The sequence below is a fragment of the Pezoporus wallicus genome, unplaced genomic scaffold, assembly GCF_028554395.1.
Source record: "Pezoporus wallicus isolate ANWC-B61680 ecotype Strahan unplaced genomic scaffold, APGP_CSIRO_Pwel_v1 contig_6999, whole genome shotgun sequence".
Taxonomy (NCBI): Eukaryota; Metazoa; Chordata; class Aves; order Psittaciformes; family Psittacidae; genus Pezoporus; species Pezoporus wallicus.
The window spans coordinates 2,958,897-2,980,869 of NW_026640180.1; the positions used below are offsets into that span (position 1 = coordinate 2,958,897).

The window sequence follows — 21,973 nt, forward strand, 5'->3', positions numbered from 1 at the left end:
ACTGAGAGACAGCTTGGTATCACCGAAGACCTTCCTTTTGTGGCCCTTTCTCCCTTTCTGCTGCTCACTATTGACACCAGCACGCACCACCATTTTTGTACAACATAAAACTGCTAACGTGCCATTTGCTGGGCTTCGCTGTTACTTGCCAGCTGAGGTATGTGAAGAAGCTTCCAAAAGCTACTGCGTGTTTGTTTTGCATACCCCCCACTGCAATTGCTCACTGCTGCCTCCGTGGAAGCTACTGCTCATTCTCATAACCCTGCTGCTGGCACATTGCAGTTGCCAAGTAACATAACACTCGAAAGCAAAGTGCTGCTGTTCTTAAAGGACAGAGTCTCTGTCACACAAACTGACACTGACTGGTACCCACTACTACCTTTGCCAGGGAGCCCATGAGCCAGTGATTAAGTGGACTCAAAGCTGAGCTGCCCCATCCCTCTGCATGGTCAAGGAGGTGCCAGGAAGGGGAGGTTTGTCCTGTGCTCTGTGGAGAGCAGCTTGGGCTGTAGGCGGAGGAAGGAGTTGGTCTCCAGCAGCACCAGCCTGGCTCAGTTCAGCAGAGCAAACAGATGTTACTCATGTAAGAATGGGGGCATGCTTTTAATCTTGTGTTGGCTATGTGCCAATGGGTTTATGAAGTCCTCAGGTGAGCAAGCAAATAACATTCTGCCAAATGCTTTGAAAATGCAGGGAGTATTTAAAAGGTGAGACAATAGCTCGCTTATCATCCCTATCGCTTCTCATAATACATAGCCAAATAAAGACATGCGGAAATTATTCTCCTCTCCTGTGAGAGCCAGTTGCATACCCATGCTGTGCATAGTGAACCACTGGTAGTGGTCATGTGTTTGCTATAGGGGACATCACCTGCTGTAAGAGTGTAAGCATCACTGCTACTGAAGTCTGCATTAGCCTCTTGCAGCATGCAGATCAAGACATGTTCCTTTATGTCTTGCATGTTGCCTTGTAGTTGCTTCCCGTAATTGCATTCGGGTATCAAAAAATCTGGCAGTGCTGGAGTCTGAAGTTGGAGAGCTACACAGCACTCTGGGAAAATCAGACTGCTTTTGCTGACTTTCCTGAATAGGAGAAGCCCATTAGAAGCATTGAGCACAGAGTATGGATCGTTTAAACCCTAAATATGTCTGGAATTTGATTCAAGATTTCAGTATCATTATCATCCCTCTCCTGAGTGTACATACTCAGACACACACAGGCAACATGAACCGTATGGATGCTTTACAAGTTCTGGTAGTGCAACACTTCATGTCTGTGTAAATGCACAGACTTCTGTGGCTATGCACAGACTTCTGTGGCTATAATGCCTAGCATACACAAGTATGAACAAGATCTTAATTGCGCCCTCTGCATTTGACATCAGCTTTCATTACTGCTAAGCATAAAAGCCCATCTTCCATCATGGCTTGTTCTGTGAAATGGTAAAAGCTTTGTTGTTGACAGATATCCAGGTTCCTCTCAAGTGCGAAATCCCAGTATACGGTATGTGTGCTGTGTTCATCATCTCCTCAGCTGATGGGCTGCAACGTCTTAAACTGTTACAAACCACACATTTTAGATGGAAATGGCTGGCCAACCCATGCTGCTTACAAAGCATGAACTAGAGCCCTTAGCCCTGCTGAGCAGCCTTTGTGGGAGAGGTCTGGATTCCCCAGTGGGCTCTCAGTTTCAGCTCACAGCCCACTTGGAGTGGCAGGCCAGGGAGAAATCTGCTGTGGCAGGGAGAATGATGGGCTCCACTGTTTTCTTGATAGACATCGTGTCAGTGTCCCCTTTCAAAGGCATCAGCTGTGTCTTGAATGTTTACATTTTTAATGCTCCAGGAGCAGGGAATGGCAGGTTACAATATGACCAGTGTGATCAAAAGGTGCGTTGGTAGATAATCTCTGTTTGTAGTGGAAAGGGGAAGGAAAGAAATAGTTTGGGTGCAAAAACAGAAGGAGAAACTGGATCTTAAAAATAAAAGCCTGACAGTGAACCAAGAGTCCCCTAGGAATCTCTTCTCATTACCCTTGTAAATCTGAAATGTAATAGTGCTGTTCCAGGATGAGTTGGTAAGGATAGATTTCTTGCATATTACAATGTATTGGGCATTAGTGTGAAAGATGCAAGACAGCAAGGCTGGAAAAGCTGCAGAAAACATCATCCTTATTTGCATTATATCAGATAGCAACTCTGTGAGGGTGTTATATGTACCTACATGCTAAAATACCATAGTTCTGAGAGTCTGGGGGGTAGGGGAGGTTAAAGAGAAATAGTGCTAGGTTTCTTTGGTTCTCAGCAGAAGAGGATGCATGAAGGTCAGACTCGCCTGAGTTAGGAGTACAAATTTGGAGATTAATGGTATACTTTAAAGGAGACTATGAGTCTCCCATGCAAAGATTGACCAAAATGTTGTAATAGTTTTTACATAATGGCATTTTTACAAGTTATTTGACACATTTAATTTTCAGAGTGTTTTACAGAATAGCTGCTGGAAAGATAGTTTTGCCCATGAGCACAGGAAGGACTTGCTGGCACACAGTGCTGCTATAGAGTGAATGGAGGAGAAAAATTCCTGCTCAGGTGTTTAAAACAGGATCTAAGAGATTATTCTGCAGTGATGGAAAGATGCTTTCAATGCCTCTTGTGGTCTCCTTTCTTAGGGGTCGATGGTCCTCTGTGTCTTCTCTCCTAGGATAAATGCAATTATTATTTTTTTTTACATTAACTGCTTGATAGGATGCTACTTAGTAAGAGTGATTTAAGACAGAGGCAGTAATTTTACTATGTCCGGCTGATCACTTAGGTTAAGATACAGAGCTACAGGTCTTAATTGATTTTTTCATTCAGAGTCAAACAGGGAGTTGCAGATCAAGGTGATGTTTTGCCTTATTGAGGGCTGAAAAGACAGATAGGCTTTTGGAGGTTCTGCTTCTGCCTTGATCAGTGAGGGTCAAGGAGGAAGTGTACAAAACACCTGGGGAAACCAGGGGTATCTTGCACAGGACTTTGGCAGAAAAGAGAGGAAATCATGTTTGCTGCACTTTTGAAGGTGTGTGTGTGCCTCTTAATACTGACTTTGTACCACCTCCCTTTCCAAATTTTCCACCTTCCTGGTTTTAATCCCAGACTTTGCTGAAGGAAACATTCACCATAAGGCCCTGCTGATCTCGGTGACTGTTTGCAGTATTCTTCTGGTGCTTATCATCATATTCTGCTACTTCAGGTAAATAAAGAGTATTTTACGAGCTTGTTAATGTTCCTTCCAACATTTATCTTGTTATAGACAGGAATTTGAAAAAAATGAAGTTGACCTTAAGGAAAAGAAATGGAAAACTGTAATTTTATGATAAGGAAAAATGTGTATTTTATTCACCCTAATCACAGGTATACCTATGAGATGTATTTCATACAGCATCCTTTGCCAAAAATCCTAAAAATCCATTCAGGTAGAAGCACAGACTATTCTTTGCTGAGTATGAGAAAGCCACAGGACAAATTTTAGATAGGGTGAATAAACCTAAGGCTTCTAAATGTGTTTAAGTGGCGACGACCTGATCATAAAAAAGAGAGGGATACAGGAATGTAAGTAAATATGTCTGGAATGTCATCAAAATCTACGTGCATTATGTTTAACCAATTTGTTCCAGTTTTTAAATAGTCCAAATCCCATGACCTTACCTCCTCTAGCTCTTGAAAGATCCACTGCAGTCAGTAAAATAAAACTGGGTAGTTCTTGGTCTGTGTTTTAAACGTATTTACATTTCTGAAAGAAAAACATTTGGTTGCTTTGCAAACTTAGACCGGATTGCACAGTCTTTGAGTTTTATACTGAAAGCATCAAACATTGCTAAAAATAAAATAGAAAGTTTTGGGCAGTAAGTCCAGTACATTCCCCAGGGAAGCAGATAAAGCTGTGAGTCCATAAATGAAGCAAGACGTGGAGGTCCGTGTGCATTATTCATTGCACATGTGTTCATTGTATTCGAAGCTAATTTCACTTTCATGTAAAATGGCAGATACAAGCGCCAAGAGACGAGGCCCCACTACAGCATTGGGCTGGAGCAGGATGAAACCTACATTCCCCCTGGAGAGTCCCTGAAGGATTTGATCGAGCAGTCCCAGAGCTCAGGGAGCGGCTCCGGACTCCCTCTCCTGGTAAGGAAGCAATATTATCTCAGAGCAAGTTTAAAAGGCAAGAAGAATGAGTAGAAGACGACAAAATGAGGCAGAATAAAATACATTTGTGTGTCCTCATTTGCTGTTTTAGGTTGTTTTTTTTTCCTCTCCCAGAAATGAAAAGGATTTAAGCTGGGGAAGAGCTGTTTTAGAAAGCAAGAGACTGTTTTTTCATGCAGACTACACTAGAAAAGCTAAAGAGTGTTTTTTTACCTTAGTACATTTCTTATTTTAGATACCATAGAGTAAGTACAGGCTAATAGAGCTCACAAAAATTCATCAGGATTTGCGCCACTGTACAAGACAGCATCTGGCAGACTGATCTTATTTTCTTGCTTTTTATGTGCAACACACAATAGCGTTTCAAACATTGACACACCGTCTTTATATAAAGGGAATTGTAATTCATCAAACTGGGAACCTTTTTATGTGTAGACTTCACTGTGTGTTCAGAATTCAAGAGTGAATTGTTTTCCCTTGTCGTCTCAAAGGTTAAAGGCACAGGGATGGAGTTTGTGATTATTTCTGAACTGACTCCAGAATGACTGAACTCCTTGAACTCACCTGCTGAAAAGGCAGAAGTTTTACCTTCTGTGGCAAAGCAGTTCTGTTCAGCAGGGTTTTTGATTCTAGGGGTCATTGTTGCTTTTAGTGCTGAAACAAAACAAGATAAAAAAGCCAGGTTACTTATTTAAAAGTACTGTTCTGAGAAAATGAATTAGATTTCATTTTCTTTTTTCAGAGATGATGTGTCCCTCCTGTCTTCCAAAACTATTAGTTTACTGATCCTATTACTGTAGATGTTGCCCAGTTTCCAAGTACCGTGTACTATCTACCTGTTTTTTGCCCGCACAGATTTTTTTCTACACCCTAAAGAAGTAATAAAATTGGAGGTTTTATAAATCCTTAAAATTAAGCAACAGGATAAGTGGTTGGCAAAAACCTGACTGAACACAATTTGTTCTGACAGGAGAAAATGCTTAGAGCCCCATTTAAATAAAGTGCAGACTTTTTTAAAAATCCAGTTTTCTGACAGTTAACAAGCTATTGAGGAAAAAGCCAGGCTGCCAAGCGGGTGCTGTGACTGGTGATGAACATGGAAAACCCGTGGTCATTTTTCTCCATCATTTAGGTCTAGGCTTTAAGAAAGCGCTGTCATATCCCATACCAATGTCCCTCTAGCATTCCTAGGGAGTGCTTACAATTTATCTAATTGTGAGGGGCTCTTGCTCTTCTTTTGCTTTGGTTTTTTGGATAACGCCTGCCACATCAAGGTCCTGGTCTGCACTTATTGCATCTACCTGTTGTAGTAACAGAAATAGTGTAATAATTTAGAGCAAACACTAGGAACTTGGTTGTTCTTCTCTGGAGGATGTGTTTCCAGCAGTCCGTGTGGGTAGTAGGCGCCCTGAGGCATCTCATGTCAGTGCGTGGCTTGCTACTTCATCCTAGGATGCCCATGAGACAAAAAAGATTGAGGAAGGCAGGATGTGGCTTCTTGTTCTTTATACCTTCCTCTGTCCCTGTGAGCTGGTTAAGATGGGATGTATGGTGTTACTGGTGTCCCCAGGTCTACTCTTGCAGTTTGCAGAAAACTAACCCGCTAATCAATTGCTGTAATGACCAAGGTGGCGTCCCAGCTGGGTTGTTGCTCAGTACTTATCAGAGCGGTGCTGGTGCTCCATAAAGCAGAAACCATTCTATCTTCTGCCAGTCCTCTCTCAAGCCTGGAGACTTCGCAGCTTCTGGACCAAGTATTCTTCCTGAAGGCTATGAAAATGCATACATTTTTTTCCCCCAGACTTTCTTTTTAAGTAGTGTTTTTCTGTGGCATCGAAGAAAAAGGAGAGCTATAATGAATTTTGCACTTGGTAATAGATGTTTGCTTCATTTCCCAGAGAGCTATAACTGCTACAGGCTTGCTAGAAATGCACAGATTAATACTTCTGGGTTGACGTCTGAAACAAATATATAGAAAGTGCCTGGCAATAATGCTCTAGACTTTATTGTGCAAGAGTTTGTTTTCAACTGTATTATTTCTTACCAGCACAAAACATCCAAAGTTATTATTCCAGGAAAGTAAGCCACAGATTTATTACAAAATGTCACTTTATGCTAAACAGTAATGTTTGCCTTCTGTGCAAAACATTTATTCTAATGGGTACAAATATTATACCAAAACCAAGCATTAACCAAGGTTTTATTGATACTTTGACATTCAGGAAACGTTCTTTCTCCTGACCTGTTTGTACCTCTGACAGAGAAGTTTGCTGCAGGTTAAATGCTGCCAATCAAATTTTAAACCAAGACAAATAAATTTAGTTCTAAATAAAGGCTTTGAGCCAACAAGCCAGGGTGCACAGTCAAGTCTGTGCAAGCAAGCAGAATCCCATTTGCCTTGACAGAGCAAGAAGTGTAGGGTGAAGCTGTTGCCCCCATGAATCCACATGCAAAACTGGAGAAGGAGATTAGACACTGGAGATATTTATTGCAGTCTGTACGAAGATTTTGCTGAATTAAAGTTTTTTCTTTACCTTTTCATGTACTTTTTTCCTAATTCCTCTCCCAATGAATTTCGCTTTTCAAGGGACTGCAAGCCAACCCAGTCAAAATATTGATGTTACAAAAGGTTGGTTTGTCTGAATTTTCATCTGAGATAGCTGAACATATTTAGCTGAACATCACAAAAATAGAATGCAGAAAATAGAGACAATGGGTAATTGGACTGATTACAGCTAGGGAGGGGAAACAAAGGGCCATGTAACCTTACCTGGCTGTTTCTAGAGCTCAAGCAGCAAAATGCACAGAAAGAAATAACTCCCCCCCCCCCCCCCCCCCCCCCCAATCTACTCAGTGTAAATAATTCATATCATATCATTCAGAATGCTCATGAAATCAGTTCACCCAACAATTTTGATTAACCAATTTGTTTTAGAAATTGTAATCAGTGTATGATTCAAGAAAGAGCTAAATTCCTTAAAATAAAATAAATTGTTCATAGGAAATCATTTGACCAGTTCTAGCAAGAGAAAACCAGGTTAAGGACCTTCACATAGCATTCTGCCGCCTGAAAACCCATAACAGAAATGCGTTTTCATTTTCTTAATGTAATTTAATAAGGAACTTTTCATCATTAAGTATTGTAATTCCATGTACTTTATGATGCCATTACATATATTTACACAAATTATTTGATGTAACTGCATTATTGTTCAGGATGCATTTTTTAAATGGGCAAAATAGAAAGCAACAATGCTAAAATGACATTACAAAATGTTACAGTAAAATTCCAATGTAATATAACTGTTGTTCAATCACTATCTGAGAGTATAAAATAAAATAAATCAGTTTAAAAAATTAAGGCTAATCTCTGTTGTTGGCTTTCACTGATATTATTCAAAAATAATGACACTGAAGCCACCATCTTGGAAGTCTAATAATGCATTTCAGGGCTGGAAAAACTAAATTCTGTTTAAGTGACAGAAGAAAAAACCTGGGACTTTTGAAATAGCTTTTATAAATGCCACTGTATGTTTTTCTTCTTTAAATTGCCTAATACGAAAACGAGTAATTATTTACAAAATAAATTATGATAGACCTTTCCTAATAGGTTTTGATTTCATCTTTGGACATACATTGATGCTCCAGTGGGCTTGTGTCAGTCCTGCTCTGCAGTACCAAACTGGTAGCTTCCTCTGGACTTCCCAGGGATAACAAAGCCAGTGATTTTAAAATCAAGTTTTGATCATTTCTGTCAGCCAGAATTGCAAAAATGTGTGGGATTACATGGAGCTTTCCTAGGGATTTAGATAGTGCACACTTGCTGCAATAAACTGCTTGAAATTTGCATACAAATCATGGCAAAAGCAAGAGAACTCAAATTTGCCTTTGTCCAGATTGTGCCAAGTGCTTGGACCAGTTGAAAAACCAAAAGTCATTAACTGTGGATTGAACTGGCAATACTGAAGAACAAGAGGGTGGCATTTTAATGCCTTGTTATACCAGGGTTAGGCTGAGTCAAGTGTGAAAACCAGTGGGTTGTGTTGCGGCATCTACTCAAGTTTTTATTTTTGGACTTTTAGAAATAAGTGATCCATAGGCATACTCCAGTCCTGTGAGAATGTATTAGGCTTCATTTATCCAAGATTTTTTCTAGTCATAAAAGCTTGTTAAATGTAGAAACAGTCCATCTGATATTGGAGTCTGCCATCCTTATGAGCGATGTCTCTGCAATGCTGCCGAGTACATTGACCTGATGCTACAACTGCATATAGCTTATGCTACATCTGACTTCAGCGTCAATTCACAGTTTGGCCATTGACAAAGCTGGTACGGATACTAGACAGGGTAGATTTAAAGCTGTTCTTCCATATCTTCAGAAAAAAACCCTGACTTTTTATTACTATGTAATGATGGTTATTAAAATTAATGTAGGCACATGGGTTCTAACTGTGTAAGTAGTGGTTGAGGTTCCTAACATCAAATTTATATATGTTGAAATTATTAGCCATGGGATTTTCAGGCAAAGTGTTAGGGAGCAATTTTGCTAGTTTTGGAGCACTGATATGCTTTTGGCTCTTGTGAGCCCTAGCCTTGAGTCTTAGTTGTGTTGAGCATGTAACAAACATTCCCATTTTAATCAAAAATGTGTTAGCTACCCCTTTGGAATTTGTTGTGCATTGGGCTGGCCAGGAGTGTTTTCAGTCAAAGCTTTTCCGGAAATAACAAAAAAATTCCATCAAAAGTAGCAACCTCCCACAGGAAAATAAAAATTTCAGGGGTTGTTGGCCAATGTTTCCTTCACACACACTGATTTACTTTCTTGAGAGGCCATGGTGTGTTTTGGGATTGCATGCAAAGGCTTCTGCACAGTGGCAGGAATGGCTTCACCCATTCTGTGTCCAGGGAAAACAGGGAGCATCTGTGCTGCAGTGCTTTACTGAAATCCACATTACAATGGCTGTGCATCCCCCTTTCCAACACGCTTGCAGCACAGGAAGAAGGTGAAGAAGGAGGGAGGTGAATGCTGAGCAAGTTGTAACTGCCCATCTTGGCATTTCACAGGTTCAAAGGACAATTGCAAAACAGATTCAGATGGTAAAGCAGATTGGAAAAGGTCGCTATGGAGAAGTCTGGATGGGAAAGTGGCGTGGCGAAAAGGTAGCTGTGAAAGTTTTTTTTACCACCGAGGAGGCCAGCTGGTTCAGAGAAACAGAAATCTACCAGACTGTCCTGATGAGGCATGAAAATATTCTTGGTGAGTGAAATTAAAGAGAATTATTTGATAGCTTATAAGTTTCTTGAGTTTTAATAGTTTCGTATTTCCTGTTGTCTGATGCCCTTTCCTACGCGCTTTGTTACCTGCTGTGCTCTGCAATTATCTACCCAGCACTTTCCAAAAGAAAGATGTTACAGGGATTACTGACGCATAAATAAAAGTTAAAAAAGAGTGGGCTTGGGGGACTGATGCTCCAACACTGCGTCTGTTTCTGCCACCTGTAGTTCCATATCTGGGCTTTCTGAAAATATGTTAAAGGCTAGAGGTACATGGAAGTAAGATGAAAGAATTTAAATATGTTATTAAAATAAAACCATTGAAGTGTCTTGTCAGTTGAGAGTTCTGAGCAACCAAAAAAGCCCTGAGAAGTATTATAAATGAAAATCTTTTTTCTGCAGGATTCATTGCCGCAGACATTAAAGGTACAGGATCTTGGACCCAGCTGTATCTCATCACTGACTACCATGAGAACGGCTCGCTTTATGATTATCTAAAATCTACTACCTTGGACACAAAAGCTATGCTAAAACTGGCTTACTCCTCGGTTAGTGGCTTGTGCCACCTTCACACTGAGATCTTCAGTACTCAAGGCAAACCTGCTATTGCTCACCGTGACCTAAAAAGTAAGAATATCCTGGTGAAAAAGAACGGCACCTGCTGTATAGCAGATTTGGGCTTGGCTGTTAAGTTTATCAGGTGAGTAGAAGTGAGGAAGGCGAGGAAAAGTTGGTAGATCAGAGGCAAACTCTGGTTTTGCTCATGTCTGAGGAAGTGTGTACATGTGAATAAAGCACCTGCAGTGTGTGTGCTCATGTCTGTGTGTCAGGAAGGCTACCTGTGTGGGTGAGAGTGCGACATAAACACATAATGTGGGTGTATAAACAATTTTTAACTGTCAAGCACATTAGTTGCATTTGCATGAAGGTTCCATTTTCATCACTTTGCTCTCAGTAGCAACCCAAGCATTGCTGCCACATGCTAAAAGGGCATAGCACTGACAGGTTGAAGTCATGTCAGTAAACTTGTCACTGAAGCTTTCAGTTTGTCTGATCCCAAGGTAATACAGTCACAACTTATATAGCATAATATTAATCATTTGCAGAAGTTACTAATTGGGATTTATTGAAAAGCACCCCATTTGGACTGCCTTTTGTTTCATTTCCTACAAATCAAATTGCTGAAGCACAGATTTAATTTTTGAAATGCCTTTTAAATTTGATTAAAAAAAAAGTTAGTTGTGTGTTTAAACAACTTAGAGCAGACAAGTAGGACAAGTTACTCCTGGGATTCATAAAGGAGCCATTGCTGTCTGACAGCTCCATTGAAAAGGAGCTTGAGCTCTCAGCAGTGGTAGAGATGCGTTCAAAGTGCCTGAATTTCCTGTGCACAGAAATGTGACCATGCACTGAAGGTTGCAGTTTCAGAGGTCAGCTTTGAAACCGTGTGCTCCCTGAAGTATCAAACAAAACAAAAAAAAAAAAGGAAAGTAAGAATTCTGTACAAATCTTGAACTGAAATTGTTCAGAAGGTAAGGAAAGGCAAGTTTTTCTGTTCTCACTATTCACTCATCTACCTGATTTCTTGGTGAGGCTTTTCCCTTATGAACCTAACCTTTCTTTAGGAGATGAGGAAGGAATATTTTTACGTTAAGGAGCAGGGTCCTAGAAAACAGCAACTTGGAAATGCACTATTTTCTGTAAAAGCTTCAGGGAAGAAATTCACCCTTTGTGGATGCTCCTTGCCTGACAAGTACAGAGGCAGCATGCTGCTTAGGTGTGAACCAAACTAGGTGTGAACCAAACTAGGAACTACCAAGTGTTGCTGTAAAAGAAGGTGAAATACGTATTTGCCATAGTCCAAATTGAATTTACATTACGTACTTGACTTGTTTTTATGCTGAATCCTTCCCTAGGCAGCATTTCTCAGGCAATGATGAGGGCAGAAAAAAGTAATTGAAAGGGGTGTGCTCTGCTGAAGCTAATGAGTTAAGTTCTCTGCTTTCTCATTTTATTTGGGATGTTGCAAGGCACTGCAGGTCACTAAATTTATGTTACATTCTTGGAGGTATGCAGAAATACCGCCAGCATATGTATGATTTAATGACTGTGTAGGTGGCCTCAGGCTCAGCTTTTTTTGTCATTTTCATAATGGTGAAAAAAAATTGCTCTAGGTGAAAAAAATTATGGAAGAAGTTGTGTAATTATCCTGCAAGATTTCATTTTATCCATCACATTTAAAATATGTATGTTTTGAATGTGGAGAAAATAGACCTTTTTAAGCTAACCACAATATATACCATATTGAACTTTTAAAAACATTAAAACTGATGCAGCTGAATCTGAGTTAGTAAGAAAAAAAAAGGTAGTAAATCCTGTCACATAATTAATGGGAATTTTCTTCCCATTAGGTATACATTGTATTTTCTGGTAAATTTGTGGAGTGTAACACATTTGATTAGATTTTTTTACACGTTTATGTCTCTCTGTTTACACATCTTGATGTGTAAAAGTTGGGAGAGATCAAACATAATGCATGCACAAAAAATGGTTATACTCCTGTTACCTGCAGAGCTGATTTGCTATAGCTAAGTGATCCTGCCCCAGCTATAAAGTGTCCTCAATTAATTGCTAAGACTAAAGCATTAGGTGGTGGAGTATGTTAAGAAAATAGCATTTGATGAAGATGTGATTGTTATCACCAGCATTAGAGCTCAGGCTTAATACTATTGAAATCTCACAAACTGGTTCTGCATTTGAATGCTTAACATAGCCTCAGGTGGGGGTCAACCTTTTAAGGAGGGTTGCCTTTAAGAGGCTTTCCTTGTAAGAATTGTTCCATTAAGATTATGCATTACTTTGACCTTATTTGAGAGTGGGTATGGTGTGAATTTACTACTTCTCTCCTCTAATTTGCTTTCTTTTCAAGCCACTTTATCACATATTTAATGCCCTTTTCCCCCCTTCTTTTTCTTTTAGTGATACAAACGAGGTGGACATACCTCCCAACACCCGTGTAGGAACAAAACGCTATATGCCTCCTGAGGTGCTGGATGAAAGCTTGAATAGAAACCATTTTCAGTCGTACATCATGGCTGATATGTACAGTTTTGGGCTCATCCTTTGGGAAATAGCAAGGAGATGTGTTTCAGGAGGTAAAGAGCTGAAAGATCACTTTTAATTGTATCAGTGAACCCCATTTATGATCCAAATCTTCTTTTTCAGTAGGTAGTTGTTTTTACTGTAATGAACAAAAGTGGATAAACCATACAGGTAACTCTCTTAGTATCTGTTCTCTTGTTGAAATTTATTTTAAAGCATCAGTCAGTGCTACTTCGACAGCAGAGATTTAGACTGTGTTTTAATGGCTCATTTGAAGGCAGCTGATGCCTGCACTGAAGGAATACAGAACTCATTTGGGGGCCTTTCCAATGGTAACACATTTTGCTGGACTGAGGGTATTCACTATTTTAGAAGAAAGAAAATAGTGATTTCTTTGTTTTGTTAAGAGTTAATTAGAAGGCAGAGGACAAACAATTTGGGGGGATGCTATGCCATTATTTAAAACAAATAAACTGTTTATAAGACAAAGAGAAATAAAAAAAAAGGACGTGGCACTCATTACATTGTTGTCATATCAGTGATTTCATTCTGATATCAAGCATTCAAGTGTGAGGACAGCAAAGATAAAGCAGTGCGGCCAGCTGCAGACTTAGGGCGTAGATCCATCCTTCTACACATAGGCTATGTGTGCTTTCTGCATGTAGAGTTCAGTGTAGTGCAGAAATGATGGGTGTTATTACCTCTATTTTGCCACCAAGGAAAGCTAAATGCAGAGAAATGATTTGGCAGCGGTTATGTGCCACATTGGTGGCAAGTAAGAGGAGAGCATGACTCTCTCGGGTCTACACTACGCTCACCAGACTTTATGGGTCTTTAAAGCCCACAGTAGTGTGCTGAATGCTCACTCCATCATTACCCTAGAGAAGCTGAATTTCACTGATGAGCAACGAGATCCCTGTTTACAAACTGGTAAAGTGCCTTGCAATTATGTAACGTAAAATCTGTAATGTTGTTGTGTTTGTTGTTGCCAAGTTCTGAAAAGGCATAGAAGTGTCCTTTAACATACACCAGTTCCACTGGTAAAAGGAGACCTAATTCAAGATTATTTCACAGCCAGATTACTCTGATAGAGGCCCTATGTTAATAGCACTTCCTGTGATAATTTACTGAAGATCGCCGGATGGGACAGTAGTGGTAGAAACTGTCTAACTTGGCAAGTAATTGTGCTTTCAGATTAGGATGTCTGCCCAGTCTTTACATGGCAATAGTTACATTGGAATTTGACTGTGAAATAAACTTCTAGGGCAGGGAAGTCCTTTTAAGAAGTACATCTAATTGTTAACCAGTATGACCAATCTGTTATAAAATGAGAGGGGAAGAGCATAGTGGAAGGTATCTTTTGCAAATGATGGGCAACTAATTACTTCTTTCAGGAATAGTTGAGGAATACCAGCTTCCATACCATGACCTTGTGCCCACCGACCCCTCATATGAGGACATGCGGGAGATTGTGTGTATCAAGAGACTTCGCCCTTCGTTTCCCAACAGATGGAGCAGTGATGAGGTACTGTTGCTTTTAAAGTGCAGCCTCTGTTTTCAAGCAGAGCGAGTGAGTGAGGTTGACCCAGTTCTGCATCATTTTGACTAAGGAGGAGCTTTACCACTGGTGCCAGCACCAGTCACAGTGTAACATGGCTTGGGAAAGAGCATGAGCTTCTCAGATATCCCCACAGAAGGTTTCAGAACCCCAGGGGCCATAACCTACAATATTTGCAAGTGTGTTCCTCATGTGCTGTTTACCAGATCCCACAGCAATAGCAGGCTGTGCTCAGACCATCTTGGACTCTTTGTTTTCCTCTTGCACTCATTTTGCTTTCTGCTTCCTGCATTAATAGCATTAAATCAGTGCCTAGCCAAAAAACTTGAAAGAGAAGCTGTTTTGTATTATATAGTACAATTGCAGCATACTTGGTGTATTGGCAGCTACTTCAGTGTATGCTGATATGTGGGCTTTGATTCCAACCTTTTTCCTTTTATAAGAAGGAAATATCTCCTCTCTCTTTGACATGAAATGAGCATACAGCTTTCTGTGATCACTGTGTGTGGTCTTAGAAACACAATTTTGCTATGATTTTATGCTAGCATGATTGCAAGATACTAGCAATAGTACAGCCACAGTAGCTGAGCTGCACTGATCGTTCACTCCTTTGCATCTTACAGAAAACAATGCTCATGTCCCTCTTGGTATTTTAGCAGAGGGCTACAGGCTTTTCAGAGGAGACGTAGGATCCAGAAAATACTTTACAGAATAAAACAAGGAGGTGAGATGGCTGGGGAAGAAATCTGAGCTCTCCTGCTGAGCATCTGTAACGAAGCAAAGTTGTGCTCATGGGATTGGAGACGAACAGTTGACTTACCACAGGCAAACCTGCTCTCAAGATACTATGGAGGAGGGCTCATTTATCATGTTAATTGGTACAGTTTAATGATGTAAAGTTTTCTACAGTCACAGAAGACTGGCTGCCATTTGGGAATAGCATCGTGTAGATGAATATTCTGCAGGTAGATGAAAGATTTAGGTGGCATGAGATATAGGCAATTTGGGAACCGAGGGGGAAACCAAAACAACCTCCCTGGGATGGTTGAGGACTTGTGCAACTGGGCAGGAGCCATGGGTGTATGCTCACCCGGGGCTGGTCGCTGGCTGAGGAAAATGAATTCCACTGTTTGTACAGCAAAGGGCTCACTCTACAGAGCCACGCTTGTGAAGGTCAGGCTGCACAGGTTTGGGGAAGGAGAAATAAGAAAAGTGCTCTTCTGGAGCATATATCCAAGTCTAGACTGTAATTTGTCATACATTATAAGAGGAATTGGCATGTTTAGAGAACTCTCCTTAATATACAGACAGCAAAAGCTCTTGAAAAGCAGTACCAGCTAGCATGTTGTCTGTTTTTTTTGGCTGCCCTTAGAAAAGACCTTTTCCCTTCAGTTTTTGCATTGCTGCCAACTGCAGTCTGCTTTTCCACTGACCCAGGCGGGACTTTCTCTCCCATTTCTCTCCTCAGTGCCTACGGCAGATGGGGAAGCTGATGATGGAGTGCTGGGCTCACAATCCTGCCTCCCGGCTGACAGCCCTGCGAGTCAAGAAGACACTTGCCAAAATGTCAGAGTCTCAGGACATTAAACTCTGACTTGGCCAGAGGCTGCTCTCATGAAGGCCCGTGGAAAAGGACTTTCTCGTGCAGGCAGAAGAGCAATCAAAAGTCCTCGGTAATAAGTACCATCAACACAGTCATGCTTAAGATCAGCTGTAAGTTTGTTTAACAGCTTTTAGAGAGACAATCCTTTGCAAAAAAAATCAGCTGAACTTTGACATAGAAGATCAGAAGAGGCTTGTCTGCCCTTGTTTACATGGGGAAATACAGTTTTAGTAACTGGTTTAAGATTATGCATGTTGCTTTCTGTGAAAGCCACTTATTATTTTATTATTATTATTATTGTTATTATTATTTTGATTGTTTAAAAAAGATACTGCTTTAAATTTTATGAAAATAAAACTTGGTTAGAAGTAAAAAAAAAAGATGTATATTACTACATTACAAAAAAAAAAAGGAAGAAACTGCTGAAAATGAAAGCAAAGCAAATTTTTCATTTCTAAAGAGACTATTGCACTCCAGCTTTTAACAAAACAGGCAGGTGCGCCTGTGCAGCTCAGAGGAGCTGTAATGGGAATTGTCTTAGAAGTCACCTACATGCAGAGATGACTTTCCATAGCCCTTCTTGTGTGAGTGGTTCTCACAGTATAGACATGAAGCCCGACTGCATTCCTGCCATGGTTAGAGCACAGGCAGCTGGGTTCCTATGGGTGGCTTGTCCCAGGGGAGATCATACTTCATTTGAGATAATCTGGAGCTGTATGAATATGTTTTGGTGTGACTTGTTTGAAGAAGCTCTTCATGTTTCCAGGCAATCTGATGAGTATGGTACTAGGACGATAAGCAAGTGCCCCTTTTCTTGGCTTTCTTTTTTCTATCTTTTCTTCCACTGCAAAATAAAATGCTTTGTGTGTGAGTGGAAATGAAGTACACGTTTGGATCTGCTGGTGAATTTGAAACTGCTGTCACATACGTACACAACCACTGGGTGAGAGGAAGTTCCTTGTGAGAAAAAATTACTAACTTGCTCTTTTGACTGTGTGAAAGTAAGGTATCCATCTATAACCACAGCTGGAAAGAAACATACGTGTTTCCTTTTTTAAGGGAAAGTGAAAACCCCCCAAATTGGGAATTTTGGGGTGGCAATCATTTTTCTTTAAGCAAGGATACCTGGTGCTTCCCGACTGCAGTAGGAAGTCCACAGGGAAGGAGTATGGGACTCGGGTGGGTGGTGAATGCTGGGCACTGTAGCCAACAGCAGGCAAGAACCTCCAGTGCTTCTCCCGCTGTCGGGAGAGGCACCACAAAATGAGCCATTTGCCTCAAAGCTTCATTTATTTGCCTTACTTTTTCATGCGGCATCCCAGAATCCTCCCTACCTCTGGGAGGCAACACTAGGGCTGCATACCACATGGTTCCCAGCAAGACAAGCTTTTAGAGGAGAAGAGCAAAGGGAAACGTGTTGATGGTCTTTCCCTATTCCTCCTTTCTGGGGCTGCAGCAATTGCTGCGATGTTCATACCACAGAAGGGGAAATTAGAGGTGGAATATTCCCTGTGAAGTACTTTCTTTGGAAGGGCCTGTGTTCTTCGTCAGATTATGAAAGCTGAGATGTACAGAGTTACCAGTTTACCCTTCTTTACCCTTGGTTTGGTTTTTAAAGTTTTTGCCTATGTCCTCTTTCACTAGATAATGTTCAGTTTAATCTTGAAGTAAGTCCTTACAAAAATGCTGCTTTGATTATGCTAAGCCTGTTTCTGAATTGAAATAATTGCCATGCTGGATTTAGCCTCAGCATTTCTGTAATGCTTCCTTTTTTCCCATTTTGGACAAAACTGATTTATTTGTGGTAGGTAGGTATATAATTGGGGTTTAACTTCACAACTCCCTGAAGGTATTTCTAGCTGGAAAAATTTCCATTTTATAGTTTCAAGCTAACAGAAGAATGCACAGGTTCAAGAGACTCAGCAAGACCTCCATGATTATAGCTGTTAAAAATTTTAATCAGGGGATTTTTGTTAATTAGAGTTTTTTTTCCACAGTGCGATTTTGCTTCCTGTACCCAAAAATACTGAGGAATACAAAAGAATATCTCTGAGAGCTAATAGTACACCAAACCGTGGCTCTGAGGGGGCAATGCTGGTTTACCCTGTCCTTAAAAAGCAGTGTGCTTACTTGTCTGAGAGCAGAGTTTGCTCCTTTCCTTGCCTACCTTGGCTTGAAGATTGCAGCCCCAAATGAGAAGAGCCTAGCATCTCTTCACCTTTTTATCTTACTGAATTAAGCCACAGGGTTTCCACTCTCACTCCTTTCACTTTCATGCCCTTTCATAGTAACCAGCACAGCCCCAAGGAACTGGGTTTTTTCATCTCTGACAAAGCAGATGGGACTTCGGTTGGAGGCAGGCTCAATTGGTCCCACCTCTGTGCCTGGTCCCTGGAGGTCCTGGGTAAGTGGTTGTGCAGCAGAGATGCCTCTTCCCTTCTGCGTTTAGGTGTATTTCACGTCTGCTTTCCTCAAATACATTTTTATTATCATTATTATGGCTTTCCCCCAAACTGTTTTGGAGGGTGCTTTGCTGGCTGGTGGACACAGGGCACCTGCCATCAGTGTGTGTTGCGAGAGAAAGGAAGGGCCAGTTGCTGGTTTTCTGAACAAATCTTACCTTTTTTGGTCCAAAAGAAAGGGATCTAAGATACTGGTTGATAGGTTACATAAAGTATGTATGTTAAATGTTCGAGTTTTTGTGGTTTATATATATATACAAATATATATATATTCAGTTGGGAGTCTGGAATAACTCCAGTGTGTGGATTAAGAGTAAACTATTACAGATGATAAAGCACTAAATAAAACATAGTATTTATTTATGAAAATGCATAAATGACAAATCGCTGCAACGGTGCTGTGTAGGAAAATAAAGAGAGCGATATATATGTGAGGAGACACACTCTGAGAAAGCAAAAGTTGTTTAACTAGTGCCTACCCATTTTCTCCCAGGACTTGAAAGGCCGGATTTTACCCTCAAGTCTACCCACCTGTAATCAGTGCTATTGTAAAGGGATATTCCTATGGCCAGAAAACAGCCTAAGGCAAGCATAGAAGTCATTCTAGCACTGTAACATTCAAGTTACCAGCTGCATGGTTGACTTTCTGCAACACTTACTGAGTATATTGTGGTTTTAGCAAGTACAGTGACTACAGGTTAGTACATTTATTTTGCCCGGTTTGGCCTTTTAATGTCACTTCCAGATTTTGGTAGTTTCACAGTTCACATTGATGAAGGCTTGGAAGTCAGTGGTGCCCACAAGTCCGGAAATCCGGCTTTGAAATGTAAATCGCTGAAGGAAGTTTAGTTTAGTGACTTATTGATACAAATAAGATGGCAGAGGTAAGTGGGAGAAGAGGAAAAACAGATTCACCAGAAAAAAAGAAAGAGAGCTGCCATCTAACAACTGCTATCCTTTCTCTAGCACAAAGTTATTTCTGTTAAAGAAAAGGTTGACAATTTAAAGACTAAAAAACTAATTTGTGTTCTTTTTTGAGAACCAGTGCCTTATTAAAGCTGTAAATACTGTAATTAGAAAACCTGGGGAACAAACTGTGTTACGTTCTATTTGTTCAAACTATATGTATATGGTTGGTTTAACATTCCCCCCAAATAAAATTGTTTCCATGTCGCCATGAAAGAGGTTGGTTTTACTTCTATTTACTTTTCATGTGCTTGAAAAGCACCACCTTTGGGTTCTGTTTCCCTGGCTAGATTGTTTTGACCATGTATCCTGGGTTCAGCAGTAGCAGTCATTTTTCTCCTTCTTGGTAGCTGGTGCAGTGCAGTGTTTTGACTTTCGGCTCGGGAACAGAGCTGATAACACCGATGTTTTGGTTTGGCCAAGAACTTTGCGAGCCTCATGCTCTGCCAGGGAGGAGGGGAAGCCAGGAGGAAGCAGAGACAGGACACCTGACCCAAACTGGCCAAAGAGGAATCCCTACCACAGCACGTTCATGCCCAGGATGTAACTGAGAGTTACATGGAAGGGCTGGTGCACTGCGGAATTGGAGGAGGTATCGGACGGAGCTTGGTCAGGCTGGGGGGGCGAGTTATCGGTTGGCTGGTGCTGAGGTGTTGTATTCTCTTCCCTTGTTATTTCCTTTATCATTGTTATTATTGGTGGTAGCAGTAGTGATTTGTGTTGCACCTTAGTTACTAAACTGTTCTTATCTCAACCCGTGGGAGTTGCATTCTTTTCAATGCTCGTCTCCATCCCTCCGGGAGTAGGGGGAGGGCAAGAAGTGGGGGGAGCGAGTGAACGAGCTGCCTGACTGGTTTTAAACCACGACACCATGCCTCATTTTATGTATTTATTTTAAATACGATTTTCCATGTGAGCAAATAAGTAAACCAGCAAGATGTTGCATATGTTTTCACTGGCATATAAAAGCATCACCCATTTTCACAACTCAGTGAAGAGAGAAATAGTAATTAAAATAGTGTTATCGCTAATGGAGCAGTCACTCACATTTTGTGGCTGATTATGTAAATCTATAGAAATTTAGCATTCGCATATTATTTTTGTGAGGCCCTCTCTTCCTTTCTTTCCCCCACATATTTATGAATCGTGACTATTTTTAACGGCACAAGAGGTTATGTGTGCACGAAGCTGTATTTTCTAGCCATGTGCTTCAGGGGGAAAAAAGTTGCAGCCTACATACATTGTCTCAGCTGAAATGTGGTGCTGCTTAATACTGAGAGATGTTGGAGCATATGCATCTTGACATATAGGGAGATATTTGTGTGTATTTGTATGTACAGCCTGAGCTCTCCTCTCATTCTGCACTGCTGTGTTGCAGCTCAGTGTTTCCTAACATGTAATCACCTTACCAGTTACATCCAGAGTAAATGTGTAAACAGCATTCTTCCCTTGAGCATCATCCTAGTGCTAATACAGACCCTGCAGCCCTCCTGCTTTGCCCCAGGCCACCTGTCATCATCAGCAGAGCTTTGCAGTTATTCTTCTGCAGCATTTCCACAGTCTCTCGGCCAGGCCACATCTACATGGGAAAGTCCCATGCTTCTTGCACATTATCCCTGACATGTCCCTGTATCCTGTAGTTTTGGGCTGCTTCTGCCCCTTCTTGGCTGCACAGTGCTGAAGGTGATGTGGTGCTCCAGCACAGCCCGTCTGGGCTGCCCCTTCTCTAGCATGCTGCTGAGATAGGTGTTTCTGTAGCTGCCCTCTGTTTCTCCTATCCTGCTAGCTTTTCCCGCTAACTTTCTAGATAGGGCTTTCTGGGGTAGTCTTAGGCTCTCTTCTTGTTTTCTTCCCTCTCCACCTTGCTAGGTGCAAGACTAAAATTTAGCCTTGGGCTCAGCTACCTGTATCTTCTGCAGTTGCAGGCAACATTAGGATTGTTTTGCTTCCATTTAAGTTCGGCAGAGTCACGCTACTTACTGCCCTATGCCAAAGCCAGAGCTCTGCTTCCCTGTGAAGCATGCCAAACAGTACCTTTCCCTCCTTAGGAAGGAGAGCTGCAGTCCCACCTTCACAGCAGACAGTTCCAGGAGTCTCAAAACAGCTAGAGGTGAGGTACATGAAGGAAAAGTCCTTGAAGATAGCAAGTCCGGATGAGGACCATGAAAATGATCAGAGGGCTGGAGTACCTCTCTGTGAAGATGGGCTGAGAGACCTGGGCTTTTTCAGCCTGGAAAAGAGAAGGCTCTGGAGAGACCTTAGAGCAGCTTCCAGTGCCTAAAGGGGGCCTGCAAGGAAGCTGAAGAGGGGCTTTTTACAAGGGCATGTAGTGACAGGACAAGGGGGAATGGCTTCAAACTGAAAGAAAGAGGGTAGATTTAAGTTAGATATAGGGAAGAAGCTACTGTGGTGAGGCACTGGCACACATTGCCCAGAGAAACTATGGATGCCTCATCCCTGGAAATGTTCAAGGCCATGATGGGGATTTGAGCAACCTGGTCTAGTGAGTGGAAGGCAGGAACTAGATGATTTTTAAGGTTCCTTCCAATCCAAACCATTCTGATTCTATGATAGGAGGGAACTGCTTGGCCAGTACCAGGCTGCAGGCTATAGCTGACGCAACCCACGGGGCTGTCAGAAACCAAAGGAAAACTTTTGTCAATACATGTAGTTTGGCAATACATGTAGACAGGGTGAAAATAGTGTGAAGAACAGAAAGAGCTTGTCTCCTGTGAAAGCTAAGTATGCAAAGAGAAAGGCAGCCAGACACTGGGAATCTAAAAGCAGTGACTTGTGTCCAAAGTGAGCATCTTAATTTTGCAGAAA

The 21,973-nt window shown here is 41.2% G+C and overlaps 1 protein-coding gene across 3 annotated transcripts in view; it reads left to right on the top strand.

Moving 5' to 3' along the window:
- The window catches only part of BMPR1B (bone morphogenetic protein receptor type 1B), a 190,690-nt gene extending 173,936 nt beyond the window's left edge, over positions 1 to 16,754 (top strand). For all 3 annotated transcript variants that reach the window (XM_057417963.1, XM_057417964.1, XM_057417962.1), the window contains 7 exons: positions 3,133 to 3,229; positions 4,023 to 4,161; positions 9,247 to 9,439; positions 9,859 to 10,156; positions 12,436 to 12,611; positions 13,953 to 14,083; positions 15,585 to 16,754. In XM_057417963.1, the coding sequence (XP_057273946.1) occupies positions 3,133 to 3,229; positions 4,023 to 4,161; positions 9,247 to 9,439; positions 9,859 to 10,156; positions 12,436 to 12,611; positions 13,953 to 14,083; positions 15,585 to 15,710 (1,160 nt within the window). In that variant the 3' untranslated portion in view covers positions 15,711 to 16,754. The remainder of the gene's footprint in view (positions 1 to 3,132; positions 3,230 to 4,022; positions 4,162 to 9,246; positions 9,440 to 9,858; positions 10,157 to 12,435; positions 12,612 to 13,952; positions 14,084 to 15,584) is intronic.
- The last annotated feature ends 5,219 nt before the right edge of the window (positions 16,755 to 21,973 follow it).